This window comes from Megascapheus bottae, chromosome 6 (assembly GCF_031878675.1).
Source record: "Megascapheus bottae isolate mThoBot1 chromosome 6, mThoBot2.hap1, whole genome shotgun sequence".
In the NCBI taxonomy this organism is placed as follows: Eukaryota; Metazoa; Chordata; class Mammalia; order Rodentia; family Geomyidae; genus Megascapheus; species Megascapheus bottae.
The window spans coordinates 62843742-62861981 of record NC_143514.1 but is presented as its reverse complement, the minus strand read 5'-3'; the positions used below and the strand labels follow the sequence as shown (position 1 = coordinate 62861981).

At 43.8% G+C, this 18240-nt stretch overlaps 1 protein-coding gene across 3 annotated transcripts in view; it reads left to right on the top strand.

The window, feature by feature from the left end:
* The first annotated feature begins 2012 nt into the window (after positions 1-2012).
* Zmym4 (zinc finger MYM-type containing 4) overlaps positions 2013-18240 on the top strand; it is a 112143-nt gene continuing 95915 nt past the window's right edge. Inside the window, exon 1 of one of the 3 annotated variants that reach the window (XM_090335257.1) lies at positions 2013-2335. In XM_090335257.1, the coding sequence (XP_090191383.1) occupies positions 2297-2335 (39 nt within the window). In that variant the 5' untranslated portion in view covers positions 2013-2296. The remainder of the gene's footprint in view (positions 2336-18240) is intronic. The other 2 variants (XM_090335256.1, XM_090335258.1) reach the window with 2 other exon arrangements.

The window sequence follows — 18240 nt, the reverse complement described above, 5'->3', positions numbered from 1 at the left end:
CTAATCCTTTGTGTAATTTCAAGAAAATCTCCGGGCCTGGGGCCTGGAGTTTTGCCTTGTGGTATAGTGCTTGTCTAGCGTGCACGAGCACATAGGTTTGATTCCTTGTTACCACATACATAGAAAAGCTGCAAGTGGTGCTGTGGCTAAGTGGTAAGGAAATCACAGGGACAGTGCTCAGGTCCTGAGTTCAGTCCCCAGCACTAGAAAAAAAAAATCTCTAGGCCTGTGGTTCATCTTGTTGTATATATGTTGTATGTATGTGTGCTGGTCCTGGGGTTTGGCACTGGGCTTTTTTGCTCAAGGCTAGTGCTCTACAACTTCACATCTAGCCTTTTTTGCTCCCATTTAAGAGTCTCATGAGCTTTTCTGCTAAGGTTGGCTTTCAACTGCAGTCTTCAGATCTCATCCTCTGGAGTAGCTAGAGTTATAGGAATGAGCCACTGGTGTTTGGCTCTATCTATCTGGAAATGTGAGTAGGAGTGTGGTAAGCACTTAGTGGTAGGGTGCTTTCCTAATATGAGTGAGGCCTTGAGTTTGATATCCAGCATCATATAAAAGAAGTGTAATTGGACTACATTAATGGCATTAACTGTTTTCTGAGAAGCCCAACATGTTTTATTGGTAGGCATGCATATGAAAGAAGAAGATAAACTAGACTGGGGTTGAATGAAGAAGCTTGGTAGTTCCTCATTTTCAATTTAAATTTAGCAGCTCCACTTTAAGCTGTCAGGTTTTATTAAAGTAAACAAGCACAGAAACGTCTAGCAATGTTAGTGGTCAGTGAAACATCACAGATGAACAAAGTTCTCAGGCTCAGAATGTTACCAAGTGGCACATAGGAGAAGTTACATCTCAGTATCTTGTGACTTTAGGAGTTGCCCAATCCCATTTGACTTTGCCACATTATGGGGAAGGACTGATCTTCAAGAGGTAACTTCATTGGATTTCTTGCTCCTGTCACTATTATAAATGTTCCTCTACCTGAATAAAGAGGGATGAGTCAAGCTCTCATTCTCCTCAGTCATCTCAATATGGAATCCAAGAATAGAATCTGAGGGTGATATAGATTTGTCTTTTTCTTGTTTTTTTTTTGCTTAGACAGTAGGGTCTGCCAGCTTCCCCAGCTCCATGGATGGTGGTCAATGAGAACCCAGAACAGTTGCACACAGTCATTGCACTTGAGAATAGCACAGCACGTTCACTTTTAATGTTCTCTCTTGCCTTGACGACAGCTTGGTACATTGAAAATCCTGGAGGATTGTGACTCAAAATCTTGATTGTACTTCTATGCCAGACGCTGGGTATCTCGAGGGCAGATTACTTCCCGTGGCCAGACTTGCAGTTTTACCATGGAGAGCAATGTTGTGAACGACTCCTAAGATTCCCCTTTGTGATGCTTCAATGGCAAACTACGCTTGAGGAAACCATCTCCATGGTTGGTTCAGTCTTCAACGGCTCTGATTTTGAGGGAAGGCCATGGGAGTCAGTCCTTCACACCGCTTGCGTTAGGCTGTGGAAAGGCAGGCAGACAATTTGGTTTTCCATGAGCTAGATGGCTGTCTTGTTCCCATGTTGGATGGGATGGTTTCATGGACAGAGAGGTCCACTGCAAACTTCAGCTCACCCCCATTTTCTTTTCAAAGGTTGTCTTGGCAGTGAGGTGTAAGATGGTGGTGCAGACCCCCTCACTGACATTTCACCAACTGTCCAGATTGTCTTTTTTTACTCATTTCTTTCATCATGGAGTCATGGTCCCTTTAAGAGAGCGGCCATAGTTGAGTGGTGGGAGCAGCTGCTGGCAGCAGAGGGACTCTCAGGATTTGGCCTACCCCAAGCCACTCACCGCGCACGCTCCGGCCGGGGGCTTGGTGGGAAAGAGGGCGGGGCCTGTGGTGCGCCTGCGCACCAGGGGCGCGCGCAAGGGGCTGGTTTGGTGATCCCTTTAAGAAACCACAGGCGGAGGAATTTCTTTTAGAGAAAATAATCCTACTCACGGGGCCCCTTGGAGGCCATTAACCCCCCGAGTCCCGGCCCCCCCCACCCTTTCCCGAGCAGGCCCTCCCGCCCACGCGCACGCCCGCGGGACCCCGGGAGCCGCAGCCAGCGTGCGGCATCCGCCCCCCTCGTCACTCCCGCGCCGAGGCCCGGCCGGGCTCAGGGGCCGCGGCCGCCGCCGCCGCCGCCGCCGCCGCCGCCGCGAGGCCGCCGTGTCTGCAGTGTGGGCGGGGGCCGGGGGCCGAGAGGGGCCGGGAGGGGCCGAGAGGGGCCGCGGCGGGGCCGAGCGGGGCCCAACATGGCGGAGAGAGAGGTGGAGTCCGGCCCCCGAAAGAGGGTAGGTGAGGTGAGGCCGAAGTCGGGCGGCGGCGGCGGCGGCGTGCGGGCGCCGGGCTGCGGGGCGGCGGGGGCGGGGCGCGGCCCGCGCGGAGCCCGGCCGGCGGCGGACCTCCAAGTGCAGGGGTGTGGGGGGGGGCGGTGCGCCCGATCGAAGCCCACCTCGGGTCGTGCCCTGTCCCTGGGCAGGTGGGACAAAGATTTGTGGGGGGGGTGGGAGGGGGAGGGCAGGGGCTGCCTCCCCCGCGCCCGCGAGCTTTGGCGTGGGGTGAGCGGCCTGGGGCGCGAGGGTGTCACGTTCCCAACTCTGCTCTCCAGCACGTCGGAGTCTCTGGAAGTTTAGCGGGGTTGAGGTCAGGAGGGGGTGGGTGGTGGCGGGAACGAGTCCTGGAGGAGGAGGTGTGAGTGGAGGGCTTCCTGAGGAGGTAGCCTGGGAGGGGGCTTCTGGAGGGAGCTCGCTTTCCTGCCTCCCGCCCCCTCCCCCAAGCCCAGAACTGTTACCAGACCCAAGGGGAGGGGGGACTCTTCATTTATTTTTTAACCTGGGAGGGAGGTTAAAAAAGTCGAGAGGGGGAAGATGTTAGGCAGTGGCCCATGGCCTGTTCCAGGCTGGCTTCTTTACCTGCTGTAAGGAGCCTAGAAGAGGAGGGCACAATTTAACCGGACAGGGGTGTGCACAGGGGCAGCCTGCCCTGCCTGGGAGTGCTGGAATGCTTCTTAAAGTTTGTCACGAAACTTTTCGTATTTAATTCCGAGTGGTTTTCTTTAGTTGGGGAGCAATACCATGGATTGAGTAATTTTTTTTTTTCCATCAGACATTATTCCTTCCCCCCCTCCCCCCCAGATATTAAGCAGTGAGTTTTCCTATCTGGAGTCTTCTTTTTGGAAGTGGTCTGAGAGGAAGTATCAGGGTTGACTTACCTGGGGAAAGAATTGCTTCTTAGTCTTTACTAAGAATGCTCTTTGTTTTAGTATAAATTGACAAGCTCAAAGATTATTGCCAGCATTTTTAGTGCTTACTGTGTGTCACACTTTGTGAGGCACTTCCATGTGAAGAATTTAACCATATAGCGGACAATACCTTATGAATCACTTTTGCTGATGAGGAAATGAAGGCATAGATTGGTTTAAGAATTAGGATTTGACTGGAAATGAAGAGATTTGAGCTGGGATTTGAATCTGGGTTTGTCCCAACTGAAGTGCCTGTCTTGCTAGGTTGGATCTTGGGTTTGATCTCAGGACCTGGGTGCCGTCCATGAGTTCTTTTGCTCAAGGATAATAGTGCTTACTACTTTAAGCTACAGCTGCCACTTCTGGTTTTCAGGTGATTAATTGGAAATAAGAATATCAGGGACTTGGGCTGGAAATGTGGCCAAGTGGTAGAGTTTGTTTCTTTTTCTTCTTCTTCTTGTGTCTGTCTTCCTTCCTTCCTTCCTTCCTTCCTTCCTTCCTTCCTTCCTTCCTTCCTTCTTTTCTTTCTTTCCTTTCTTTTCCAGTCCTGGGTCTTAAATTCAGTGCTTGAGCACTGTCCCTGGATTTTGTTCGCAAGGCTAGAGCTCTACCACTAGAGCCACAGTTCCATTTCTGGCTTTTTCTATATATGTGGTAGTGAGGTATCAAACCTGGGTCTTCGCACACGCTATCCAAACACTCTACCACTAGGCCAAACTCCCAGCTCAGGTGGAGTGCTCTTCTATCATGAATGAAGCCCTGAGTTCTGATTTCTCAATACCACATACAAGAAAAAAAAGCCAGAAGTGGCACTGTGGCTCAAGTAATAGAGTGCTGGACTTGAGACAAGGAAGCATAGGGACAAGGCCAAGAACTGGCTAAAAAAAAAAAAAAAAAGCATCATCATCATCTCATGGACTTTTTTGCCTAGGTTGGCTTCCAACTGTGATCTTCAAATCTCAGCCTACTGAGTAGCTAGGATTACAGGTGTGAGCCACCTGCCACGGCTTCAGTTTTTCTTTGAAATTAAAAAAATTCTTTAAATACTGTACAAAGGAGTGCTAGTGTTTAAGTACAGTGCATCTTGATTAATGCAACCCTTTACATTATTTGCCATCTCTCTCAACCCCACAACCACTTCAAGTTATCTGTTTCCATTTTTACATATGTACATTGAATACATCTTGTTGCTACTTGATTAGAAGGTTAAGTAGGATTGATTTTTTTTTTTTTTTTTTTTTTGGTGCCAGTGGTTTGAACTCAGGGCCTGGCACTCTTGATTAGCTTTTTTGCCCAAGGCTGAGATTGGAGGCATGGCTCAGTGGTAGAATGCCAGCCAATGAGTGAAGGTGTCACATGGAGTTTGAGTCTTGGTCTGGGACAGAAAAAACAAAAAGCTGGTGCTCTACTACTTTTACTCCACTTTTGGCTTGTTGGTGGTTGATTGGGTTAATTGGAGATAAGGATCTCATGGACTTTCTCCACTGTATAAGCTGGCTTTGAACTGTGATCCTCAGATTAGCCTCCTGAGTAACTAGGTTGGAGGTGTGAGCTACTGGTACCTGGCTTCAGTAGAATTGTTTTAACCTGGTGTAAGAGCTCCTAATGTGTGTGTGTGTGTGTGTGTGTGTGTGTGTGTGTGTGTGTGTGTGTGTGTTTGTTTGTTTGTGTTTGTGTTTGCCAAGCTCCATGTGAGTTACATACTTATATTCTTAAATTAATGTGGTCTTATTCTTTTCTTTTTTCTTTCTTTTCTTTATTTTTTTGCCAGTCCTGGGGCATGAACTCAGGGCCTGAGCACTGTTCTTGGACTTTCTCAAGGCTAGCTCCACCACTTGAGCCATTGCACCACTTCCGGCTTTTTCTATGTGCGTGGTACCAGGGAATCAAACCTGGGTCTTCATGCATACTAGGCAAGCACTCTACCACTAGGTCAAACTCCTGGCCCTAGTATTATCTTTTTTGTCTGTCATGGGGCTTGAACTCTGGGCCTGGGTACGGTTCCTGATCTTATCAGCTCAAGGCTACCGCCCTACCCCTTTATTAGCCACAGTGACATTTCCGGTTTTCTGGTGGTTAATTGGAGATAAGAGTCTCATGGACTTTAGTGCTGGCTTTGAACCTCAAATCTCAGCCTCCTGAGTAGCTAGGATTACAGGTGTGAGCCACTGGCATTTGGCTTATATTGTATTATTTTTGAGTAATTGGTGCTTTGAAACAGTTAAGCTGTTACATAGACCTGGATAGCACATTCAGGCTATTTAATGTGAAATTATATTGATGACATGTTATTTGTGATGTTATTGCTCTTGACCTCTACATCATAAGTATTTATTGCGGGCCCTTGTGCAATTATATTTATGGTCTTTTAGGATTATACTTTGCTGGTGTTTCTGCTGAAATTAGAGTAGAACTTATTTTAAAAAAATTAGGGCCGGAAGTTTGGCCTAGTGGTAGAATGCTTGCATAGCATTCACAAAGACCCAGGTTCCATTCCTTGGTACCACATATATAGAAAAAAAGCCAGAAGAAGTGCTGAGGCTCAAGTGGTAGAGCTCTAGCCTTGAGAAAGCCCAAGGACAGTGCTCAGGCCCTGAGTTCAAGCCTCAGGACTGCCTCCCCCCCTCCACATTTTTTTTTGTTAGGAAGTGGCACTGTGACTCAAGTGCTAGAGCACTAGCCTTGAGCTGAAGAGCTCAGGGACAGCACCCAGGCCCAGAGTTCGAGCCCCATGACCACCACCAAAAACGTTTTTATGTTAGTTTTGGTCAGTTGTGGGATTTGAACTCAGAGCTTAGGTGCTGTCCCTCAGCTCTTTTTGCTTAAAGCTAGTGCTCTACCAATTTGAGCCACAGTGCCACTTCCTGTTTATTTGAGCCTCAGTTCCACTTCTGTTGGACGTTCTCAAGGCTAGAGCTCTACCACTGGAGCCACAGCACCATTTCTGACTTTTTTTATGTATACGTGGTGCCAAGGAATCTAATCCGGTTTTTGTGCATGTGAGGCAAACACTTTTTTTTTTTTTTTTTTGCCAGTCCTGGGCTTGAGCTCAGGGCCTGAGCACTGTCCTTGGACTTTCTCAAGGCTAGAGCTCTACCACTTGAGCTTCAGCACCACTTCTGGCTTTTTTTCTATGTATGTGGTACCGAGGAATCGAACCCGGGTCTTCATGCATGCTAGGCAAGCACTTTAACCACTAGGCCAAACTCCCGGCCCCGTGAGGCAAACACTCTTAACATTAGGCCAAACTCTCGGCCCCTCTTTTGTTTTTTTTTTTTTTTTTTGGCCAGTCCTGGGCTTGAGCTCAGGGCTGAGCACTGTCCTTGGACTTTCTCAAGGCTAGAGCTCTACCACTTGAGCCTCAGCACCAGTTCCAGCTTTTTTCTATGTATGTGGTGCCGAGGAATCGAACCCGGGTCTTCGTGCATGCTAGGCAAGCACTCTACCACTAGGCCAAACTCCCCGCCCCTCTTTTTTTTTTTTTTTTTTTTTTAATCAAGGTGATTTACAGAGCAGATACAGTTTCATAAGTGAAATGTTACTACTACTACTATTATTACCATTAATTGTCAGTCCTGAGATGTGAACTCAGGGCTTGGGCACTGTTCCTGAGCTCCAAGGCTAGTGCTCTGCCAGTTGAGCTTCAGTTACACTTCGAGCTTTTTTGGCGGTTAATTGGAAATACGAGTCTCATGGACTTTCCAGCCTTGGCAGCCTTTGAATGGTGATCCTCAGATCACAGCCTCCTAAATAACTAAGATAACAGGTGTGAGCCACTGGTGCCAATCCATCTTGCTGTTTACACCTCCAGCCCTTATGAACTCCAAATAATGGGAATTGAAATAGCTTTTATTGATTTTTAAATTTGTTTTGCCAGTCCTGGGCTTGAGCTCAGGGCCTGAGCACTGTCCTTGGACTTTCTCAAGGCTAGAGCTCTACCACTTGAGCCCCAGCACCATTTCCAGCTTTTTTTCTATGTATGTGGTACAGAGGAATTGAACCTGGGTCTTCGTGCATGCTAGGCAAGTACTCTACCACTAGGCCGAACTCCCGGCCCCTGATTTTTTTTTTTTTTTAAAGCAAGAAAGGTTTATCTGTTAACAGTAGGTAAACTAAACTATGGCTTGGGTAGCAGATTACATAGTTTGTAATTTTGTGGGGCTTCTCTCAATCTTCCACACCATAATTATTACAATGTTCTCTCCTGTATGTCTTTGTGTAGATAAACAGGAACATGAGCCTCATGAAGGTGTTACTTAGGAGGAGAAGGACTGGGGAAAGGGAAATGAAAGATAGAATTGAAGAATTTTGAAATATATTGTAATTATAAATATGTGTGAAAATAGCAGAAAGAATTTTTTTTAATGAGAGTTGTTGACCAATAGGGACTGAAGGGCATGGAAAGAGAAACAGGCACTGTGAGGGGTGCTTTCTGGAGGGGCTTGGCTAACAAGGTAGATGAAAGAGGATGAGTATGATGGAAGTATATTGCATTAATCAGTATAGAACAGTGTCTTCTCGGTACATGCACTCCAGTGTAACACCTTTCATTCTTTTTCTCTCCCTCTCTGCTTCCTTCCTCTTTCTCTGATAAGGATAGGACCTGTGATCTCAGGTATGCTAAGCAAGCACTCAACCTCTTAGCTACATTCCATCACAGAAATCTTTTTCTATGGGCATTTAGAAAGCTGTGTGTGTGTGTGTGTGTGTGTGTGTGTGTGTGTGTGTGTGTGTGTGTGTGTATGTATGTGTATGTGTATGAATCATGGGGCTTGAACTTTGGGTCTGGGCCCACTTCCCGTTTTTTAGTTATTAATTGGAGATAAGAGCTTCACATTCTTTAGTGCCTGGGATGGCTTTGAACCTTGATCCTCAGATCTCAGCCTCCTGAGTAGCTAGGATCACAGAGGTGAGCCCCTGTGCCTGGCTAGAAAGTGGCTAGAAAGCATTTTGAGTGTTTTTTTTTTTTTTTTTTTTTTGCCAGTCCTGGGCTTGAGCTCAGGGCCTGAGCACTGTCCTTGGACTTTCTCAAGGCTAGAGCTCTACCACTTGAGTCTCAGCACCACTTCCGGCTTTTTTTTCTATGTATGTGGTACCGAGGAATCGAACCTGGGTCTTCATGCATGCTAGGCAAGCACTTTAACCACTAGGCCAAACTCCTGGCCCGAGTGTTTTATTTTTTTTTTTTTTTTCTTTTCTTTTCTTTTCTTTCTTTCTTTTTTGTTGGTCTTAGGGCTTGAACTCAGATTCTGGGTGATGTTTCTAAGGTTTTCTGCTCAAGGTTGGCACTCTATCACTTTGAGCCACAGTGTTACTTCTGATTTTCTGGTGGCTAATTGGAGATAAGGGTCTCATGGACTTTCCTGCTTTGGCTGGCTTTGAATTGCAATCCTCAGAACTCAGTAGATAGGATTACAGGCATGAGCCACCAGTGTTGGGCTACTTTTGAGTTTAATATTAGATGAGCAATGTAAACACACAATGCATGTGCGTGCACACACACACACACAATTTTTTTTGTCAGTTTCTGGGCTTAAACTCAGGGCCTGGGCAACTGTTCTTGGGCTTTCTCAAGGCTAGAGTTCTACCACTTGAGCCATGGTACCAATTCCGGCATTTTCTATGTATGGTGAGGGATCGAACCTGGGTCTTTGTGCCTGGTAGGCAAGCATTTTACCACCAGGCCAAACTCCCAGCCCCAATATTCTTTTTGAAGAATGATATATCTTATAAAAATCCTATTTTACTATGAGCTAACTGTGCAGTAATTGACTTTTTTTTTTGACGGATCATGGGGCTTGAACTCGGCCTGGGCACTATCCTTGAGCTCTTCAACTCAAGGCTAGCATCCTATCCCTGGGCCTGGGCATTGTCCCTGAGCTCTTCAGTTCAAGGCTGCTGCCCTACCCTTGAGCCAAGCCCCACTTCCCATTTTCTAGAGGTTAATTGGAGATAAGAGTCTCTGATCCTTGTGTGCCCCAGCTGGCTTTGAGCCTTGATCCTCAGATCTCAGCCTCCTGAGTAGCTAGGATTACAGGTATGAGCCACCACACCTGATTCAATTGACTTTTTTTTTGTGCCAGTCCTGGGGTTTGAACTCAGGGCCTGGACACTGCCCTTGGGCTTTCTCAAGGCTAGTGTCCTATCACTTGAGCCATAGCACCACTTCAGGCTTTTTCTATATATGTGGTACTGAGGAATTGAACCCAGGGCTTCATGCATGCTAGGCAAGCACTCTACCACTAGGCCACCCTCCCAGCCCTGCAATTGACTTTGAAAACCAAAAGAGAAACAAAAATATTATTGAATGGTGTTAAATTTAATTATACCAATTTGGTCAGGCTTTTTCACATGGCTCTGCCAGTTAGTAAGAGCCTGGCTTTTCAGTTTATATAGTCTGGTATTTAGCAATTGGGAAATAGTAACAGTTTTAATGTTATCTGCTCAGCCCATACCCCCACAAACTTTCCTCTACGTAGACAATACTTCTAATTTTATTTTAATACCATTCATTCTTTGTCTTTTTCTAGCTGCACAGAAACTTTATTTATCTTTAACTAAAGATAGTACCTTTTTCCTCCCACATAGAAGGATGTAATATATATTGTATTCTGTGAGGTTAAGGATAATATATATTTATTTTTCTTCTTGTCTTCCAATATGTCTTACAAATTTGGAATAGAAGAGAATTTGCCAAGGTTACCTACAAAAAATTGTAGCTAATGTCGTGCTCAGTGGTTATGTACAAAAATTGTACTTAATGTCATGCTCAGTAATGGAAGACTGAAAACTTGTTCTTTTGTTGTCTGTCTGTTTTTCTTTTTCTTTTTTTCCATTTTTGCTCATACTGTGGCTTGAATTCAGGGCCTAGGCACTGTCCCTGAGCTTCTTTGTGCTCAAGGCTGGGGTACTACAAGTTGAGCCACAGAACCGCTTTTGGCTTTTTTGAGTAGTTTGTTGGAGATGAAAGTCTCACGGATTTTTCTACCCAGGTTGGCTTTAAACTATGATTCTCAGATCTCAGCCTCCTGAGTAGCTAGGATTACAGGTGTGTGCCACTGGTGCCCAGCTGAAAACTTTTTCTTTTAGATCAGGAATGAGTGCTAGTGGCTCATGCCTGTAATCCTAGGTACTCAGGAGATAAAAAGATCATGGTTGGAAGCCAGCCCCAGCAGGAGAGTCTGTGAAAGTCTTTAGTTAACTGGTGAAGAGTCAGAAATGGGCTCTGGCCTAAGTGAAGAGTGCCTAACTTTAGTGAAAAATGTAAACCAGAGTACACCTCAAGATCAAGCCCTAGTACTAGCACCAAAAAAAAAAAAAAAAAAAAAAAAAAGGCAAAGCAAAGCATGTCAATGCCTTTTGCCTTTTTTTTTTTTTTTTTTTTTTGCCAGTCCTGGTGTTTCAACTCAGGGTCTGAGCACTGTTCTTAGGATTTCTCAAGGCTAGAGCTCTACCATTTGAGCCACAGTACCATTTCTGGCTTTTTCTGTGTATGTGGTACCAAGGAATTGAACCCAGGACTTTGTGCATGCTAGGCAAGCACTCTAGCACTAGACCATGCTCCTAGCCTCTTTTGTGCCATTTTTACTCCATGTAGTAATTGAAGTTCTAGTCAAAACAGGTAATAAAGAGTAAAAGCAAAATATATATCCAAATTGGAAAGGAAGAAGTAAAAGTATCCATTTTTACAGATAATAAGATCTTATGTGTGGAAACACCTAAAAATCTGCTTTCCCAGGGACACAGCAAGTAGGTGAGACTTAACAATGGGACTACGTCAAAATAAAAAGGTTTTGCATAGCAAAGGACACAGTTACTAAACTAAACAGGCAGTCAACAGACTGGCAGAAGATCTTTGCATTAAATCCAACTAAGGTCTAATATCCAAAATTCACAAGAAGCCCAAGAATTTATCCCCACAAACTATTGAGCCAATCAGTAAACGAAGCAAAGAAGCTAATGACAGACTTCTCAGAAGTAGTGAGAATGACAGATAAGCATATGAAGAATTACTAAACATCCCAGGCAATAAAAGAAATCAAAACAACTCTTGAGGGTCCATCTTACTCCAGTTAGATTAGGCCACATTGAGAATTTGAACAATAAATGCTGGTGGGGATGTCAGGAAAAAGAAACCCTATTGTACTGTTGGGAATGTAAACTAATACAGTCATTTGGATGGCAGTTTGGAGGTACCTTAAAATACTAAACATAAAACATCCATATGACCCAGCCATATCATTCTTGGGCATCTACCTAGAATATTACAAGTCTGGATATAGTAAAGAAACTTGATACTTGCACAACCATGTTCATTGCTGTACTATGTACTATTTTTTTTTTTCCCATGCTGTTACTAGGGCTTGAACTCTGGGCCTGGGCGCTGTCCCTGTGCTCTTGCTCAATGCTAGTGCTTTACCACTTGAGCCACAGCCCCATTTCTGGCATATTGTGATTAATTGGAGATAAGACACTGCACAGACTTTTCCTGGCTGGGTTGGCTTTGAACCTCAATTTTCAAATCTTAGCTTCCTTAATAGGATTATAGGAGTGAGCTACCTCTGGCACTTGCTGTACTATTCACAATAGCAAAGGTATGCCCTACAATAGGTGAGGGGGTCAAAAGAATGTGGTATAAATCAGGCACTGGCTCATGCCTATAATTCCAGCTTCTCAGGATGCTGCGATCTGTAGATTGGCAGTTTTAAAGCCAGCCAAGACAGGAAAGTACATGAAATTTATCTCCAATTAATCACAAAAAGCCAGTAGTGGAGTTGTGGCTCAAGTGGTTGGTAGAGTGCTATGCTTGAACACAAAAACTTAATGATGGTGACCAGGCCCTGGGTTCAAGTCCCAAGATTGGGAAAAATGTGATACATACATACAGTGGAATTGTATTCATCCATCAGGAAAAATAAGATTATATCATTTATAAGGAAATGGATAGACCCAGAACAAATAATATTAAGTGAGGTAAGCTAAGCTCAGACAAGTGCTACATGTTTTCTTATGTGGAAGCTACTTCTAAAATAGAAATGAACATGATAACTTACATAGGACTCTAGGCATTTACACATAAATAAACGAAAGCAAGATAACTTTAGGGGAGGAACTCAAAGGCCTAAGTAAATCTGAACACTTATAAAAATAATAATAAAATACTACTTGTAAAAATGAAATCCAGGAAATGACATGAGTTTTTTGTTGTTGTTGCAGTAAGTGGTATCATTTGTTTTTGCTTTGGGGCTTTTTTTCTTTTTTTCCTTTTTTCCCCTTCTATAGGGAACTTAGGAAGTGAAGAAAGGGAGAGGGAGGAAAGGTAAACAAATGCAGTCATGATATTCAATATATACTATGTGGAAAATGAACTCTTCAGTTTGTGGGCAGGGATAGGAGGGGGAAATGGTGGGGGTGAGGGGGGGAATAAACAGGTAACATTGTCCAAATAAGAAATGTACCCAATTACATGACTTATGTAATGGTAACCCTTCTGTACCAAACCTTACTAATTAAAATTATATTAAAAAATAGCCAGAAAAAAAAAATCTCTTTGCCTGCATCTGCCTGCCTTCCTGAATGCATGCATGCATGCATGTGAACAATCCCAAGAAGAAACTGAGAAAGCCATTTTATTTATATTAGTCTCAAAAAGAAAGAAATAACAGGGCTGGGAGTTTGGCCTAGTGGTATAGTGCTTGCCTAGAATACACGAAGACTTAGGTTTGATTCCTCAGTACCATATAAACATAGAAAAGCTGAAAGTGGTACTGTGGGTCAAGTGGTAGAGTGCTAGCCTTGAGAAAGTCTAAGGACAGTGCTCAGGCCCTGAGTCCAAGCCACAGGACTACCAAAAAAAAAAAAAAAAAGCGAAATAAGTACTTGGATTCTTTTGACTTTTATTACTTAGAATATTCTTTCCTTTCTGCACAAAAAGATGTTCCCAGGCTTATATCTAGGTGCAGTGACTCACCCCTCTAAGCCTAGCTACTCAGGAGGCTGAGATCTGAGGATTGTGGTTCAAAGCCAGCCCTGGCATGGAAGTCCATGAGACACTTATCTTCAGTTAACCACCAGAAAACTGAAAGTGGTGCTGTAGCTCAAAGGGCAATAGCCTTGAGATGAGAAGGAACAGTGCCCAGGCCTGGAGTTCAAGCCCCACGACCAAAGAAAAAAGATGTTCTGGGCTCATGTTACATGTTAATACATCAGAGTTGAAATTGGCCGGTTAGTTATTCAGGAAGCCTTGGTATCTATTTGTGGGAAATAGTGTTTAGAGACCACAGTTGAACTGAACTGAAGCTTTTATGTTGGAGTTCATGAGCTTCTTTTGCTCAAGGTTGGTGCTCTACCACTCAAGCCACAGCTTCCCCCCTTCTCTTTTGTTCATTCTCCACTCCCCTTTCTTATTTTTCTTGTAGGTTCCCCCCCCCCCCCTCAGTTCTAGGGCTTGAACATGGAGCCTGAGCACAGTCCTTGGACTTTGTCAAAGCGAGGGCTGTACTACTTAAGCCACAGCACCACTTCTGGCTTTATCTATGTATATGGTACTGAGGAATCAGGCCCAGGTCTTCATGCATGCTAGGCAAGCACTCTTAACAATAGGCCAAACTCCCGGCCCTCTTTCTTTTTTCAAAAAAGTTTTCATTTTGAACTTTATGAAAAGCAACCATGTGCCCTGCAGACTGATGTTAATTTTAAATGTTGGATAGTACAAAATTATGTTCTAATATAGTTGCCAGAGTACAATGCTTTTGTTGATATTGTATCATCAGTCAAAAAAAGTATGCTGTTTCTTTTTTTTTTTCCCTCAGGACTGGGCTTCAAGCTGTTAGGTGAATGTTCTAACACTTGTGCCATACTCCCTGTTCCGAGACATGGTTATTTGGCTTTTCTTAGACATCTAGCGTCATTGCCTTTTTCTCTTTCAAATATTTTCATTTTTCATAAGATGTCTCACAGGTGAGACCAGCTGTTCCTTGCTTTACAATCATCTCCTTTCTTGTCTTTTTGTCTTTTTCTTTGTCTGTCTGGGGCTTGAACTCTGGGCCTGAGTTCCTTAGCTCTTCATCTCAAGGCTACTGCCCAACCCCTTAAGCCACAGCACTACTTCCAGTTTTCTAGTGGTTAATTGGAGATAAAAGTCAGCTGCATTAAATCTTACACAAATTTATCTTTGGCGATAAAGATAAATCTTCACCTATAAGGCAAGAGGTTGGCTTTAATTCTATTCCAGTTCCCCAAGATAGATTCCTGTTTCTTTGTGTGACCAGAGCTTATCTCACGGTTCTGATTCTTATTAGATATTGAGGTTTCCTTCATGAGAGATTTTCTTTTATTCTCCCCTTCCCCCCCCCTTTTTTTTTTTTTTTGCCAGTCCTTGGCCTTCAACTCAGGGCCTGGGCACTGTCCTTGGGCTTTCTCAAGGCTAGCGCACTATCTTCCCCTTTGAGCCATAGCACTACTTCCAGTTTTTTTTCTGTGTATGTGATACCGAGGAATCAAAACCAGGTCTTCATGCATGCTTGGCAAGCACTCTACCACTAGGCCAAACTCCTGGCCTATGGGAGACTTTCTTTATGATTATTATTGCCATTGTATGCTAGGCTTATCAGGATCCTGCTTGTGCCTCAATAGTATGGAGACAGAAACTGTCTAATTCTTCCTATGAAGTAATTTCTGAAGTTTTAACAAGAGTTTATTTTAGTATTAACAGGATAAAGTAGGGAGAAAAGAAGAGGAGAAAAAGAAGAAACATTTCCTGCTTTCTGTGTAGAACATGGAAGTTAAAGACTGTGATTTCTTTCTTGAAAACACTTGCCTTACTAAAACATTAACAGGGACAGAACAAATGTACTTGGTTCTTACATATGGCTCATCTATGTGAAACAGCATCAGCTGAGCCATCTTTCTTCTTGGTGTGCATAGGGCAGCTTTCCCTTAAAACTTGGAAGCAAGTTGAGTTCTAGGGGAAAGAATTCATTTGTTCCCACTTTTCTAAGAACCTTATTTCCTACCTGACTGCTGGCTAACACTGAGAATATAAGTTAATGTTTGGTGATTCAGTCTCTTCCCTGCAGAGATATTGTTCGTCTGATTCCAGTAGAGGAAATTGACTGTCAGACTAGGACAGATTCTTTCATTCAACAAATATTTAGGACATGGGTCAGGCATGGTTCCAACTGCTGGACAAATAGTAATGAACAAGAAAGACAGGTTGTGTTAGTGGTGGGAGTGAGATAGTAAATAGAGAAAAGGATTTTAGGTAGTGAAGTAAAGAGTATTATGTAGAATAGTGTGATAGTGGTTGGGGTAGGGAGATGTTTCTCTGAGAAACCTATTGGTGAACGTATCTTTAAAAGATTACTCTGGTTTCTTTGCAGGAGATGAATGTCAGAAAGCAAGATGGGAATTAGCATCAGTTGGGAGGTTAATAATACAATTCTGACAGTCTGAAAGTAATTAGATTATAGTTGGGATATTTTAAAGATAGAGTCACTAGTACTTGTGGATGAATAGAAAAACGAACAGCATTAGGTTTTCAGCTTGAAAAACTTTGCCCCTTTTACCTTTGTTCTTCCCGATCAGTGCTATGGGTGGAATCCTTAGGTTAGGCACATGCTCTGCCATTCAGCTACAACCTCATCTCTGAAAAACTAGATAGTTGATGATACCATAAGCTAAGATGGAAAGATTGGGGATAGGAATATGCATAGGAAAGACAAGTCCTTTCGTTAACATAGTTGGGTTTTTTTGTTTTTGTTTGGGTTTTTTTTTTTTTTTTTTTTTTTGGTCATGGGCTTGAACTCTAGGCCTGGAGTTGTCCTTGAGCTCTTCAGCTCAAGGCTTTCATTCTACCATTTGCTCCGCTTCAGCTCAAGGATTTTATTCTACCACTTGTTCCACAGTTCCATTTCGAGAGGGTTTTTTTTGTTGTTGTTATTTTTGCCTATCTTGAGACTGGAATTGAGGGCTTGGCCACTATCCCTGAGCTTCTTTTTACTTAAAGCTAGTGCTCTACTACTTGAACTTTTTAGTAGTTTATTGTCTGCCTGGTCTGGCTTTGAACCGCAACCCTTAGATCTCAGCCTCCTGAGGAGCTAGGATTAGAGGTGTGAGCAAGTGGCACTGGCTTAAATAGTTTTGCTCACTTAAAAATTGCTAATGATAGCTAGGTACAGTGGCTCATGCCTGTAATCCTAGCTACTGAGGAGGCTAAGATCAGAGGATCATGGTTCAAAGCCAGCCCAGGCACTAAAGACCATGAGACTCTTATCTCCAGAGTTAAACACTAGAATGGAAAGTGGACTGTGACTGTAGGGGTAGGGCAGTAGTCTTGAACTGTCCCCCCCCAAAAAAAAATTGCTAATGAGCAGCTCATACCCAGCTACTCAGGAGGCTGAGATCTGAGAATCACGGTTCAAGGCCAGCCTGGGCACAAAAGTCTATGAGATTCTTTTTTTTTTTTTTTTTTTGCCAGTCCTGGGCTTGAGCTCAGGGCCTGAGCACTGTCCTTGGGTTTTTTTCTCAAGGCTAGAACTCTGCCACTTGAGCCTCAGCACCACTTCCGGCTTTTTTTTTTTTTCTATGTATGTGGTACCGAGGAATGGATCCCGGGTCTTCATGCATGCTAGGCAAGCACTTTAACCACTAGGCCAGACTCCCGGCCCGTCTATGAGATTCTTATCTCTAATTAACAACCAGAAAAAAAAAAACACAAGTGGTACTGTGGCTCAAAGTGCTAGAGTGCTAGCCTTGAACTAAAGAGATCAGGGACAGTGCCCAGGCCCTGAGTTCAAGTCCGACCACTGACAACAAAACAAAAGAACAAATCACTAATGATACCAGGTACCAGTGGTTCATGCCTGTAATCCTCACTACTCAGGATCGCAGTTCAAAGTTACCCCAGGTACCAAAGTCTGTGAAACTCTTATCTCTCCAATTAACCACCAGAAAACCAGAAGTAGCATTGTGGCTCAAAGTGGTAAAGTGCTATTCTTGAGCTGATGAGCTCAGGGACAGTGCCTAGGCTCAGAGTTGAAGCACCATGACTGACCCCCCCCCCAAAAAAAAAAAAACTTGCTAACAATGCCAGGTGCTCATACCTGTAATCCTAGCTAGTCAGGAGGTTGAGATTGGAGGATCATGGTTTGATGCCAGCTTGAGCAGGAAACTCGGTGACTCAACTCCAATAAAATTCTCAGAAAAAGCCAGAAATGGCACTATGGTTCAAGTGGTAGAATGCTAGCCTTGAACACAAACAGGTTCAAAGGACAATGCCTAGGCCCAGTGTTCAAGCCCCAGGACTGGGGGAAAAAATGCTAATAATTATTTAATACCTTTAGTGTAGTCTAGGTCAGTCCAGATCCAAATCCTGGCATTAGTGTCATTTTGGATGAGGTAATTCTTTTGGATGTTGTTCTATATGTTATGGGATAAAGAGTAGCATACTTGCCTTCTATCCACTAAGGTATGTTTGTAGTACTGTCCCTTCATGTTTTCAAGTTTTGGCAACTGAAAATGTTTCTAGACATTTCTAGATAGCTTCTTGGGGGCAAAATTGCTCCTAGGTAAATATTACCAGACTAGATTTTGTTTGTTTGCCAGTTTTGGGGCTTGAACTTAGGGCCTAGGCACTGTCTTTGGACACTTTTTGCTCAAGGCTTGCATTCTGCTGCTTGAGCCACAGCACCATTTCTGTCCTTTTTCTAAGTACTGAGTGCTTAGAACTCAGTACTGAGGACTGAGGACTTAGCCCAGGGCTCGTGCATGATAGGCAAGCACTCTACCACTAAGCTACGCTCCTGGCCCTAGATTTTTTTTTTAAATACCATAAACCTTTAAGTCGTTTCCAAGTATTCTGTTATATTTAGCTGTTTTCTATACCATTTATTTCCCTCCTTCCTTCCTCCCTCCCTCCCTCGCTTGCCAGTCTTGGGGCTTGAACTCAGGGCCTGA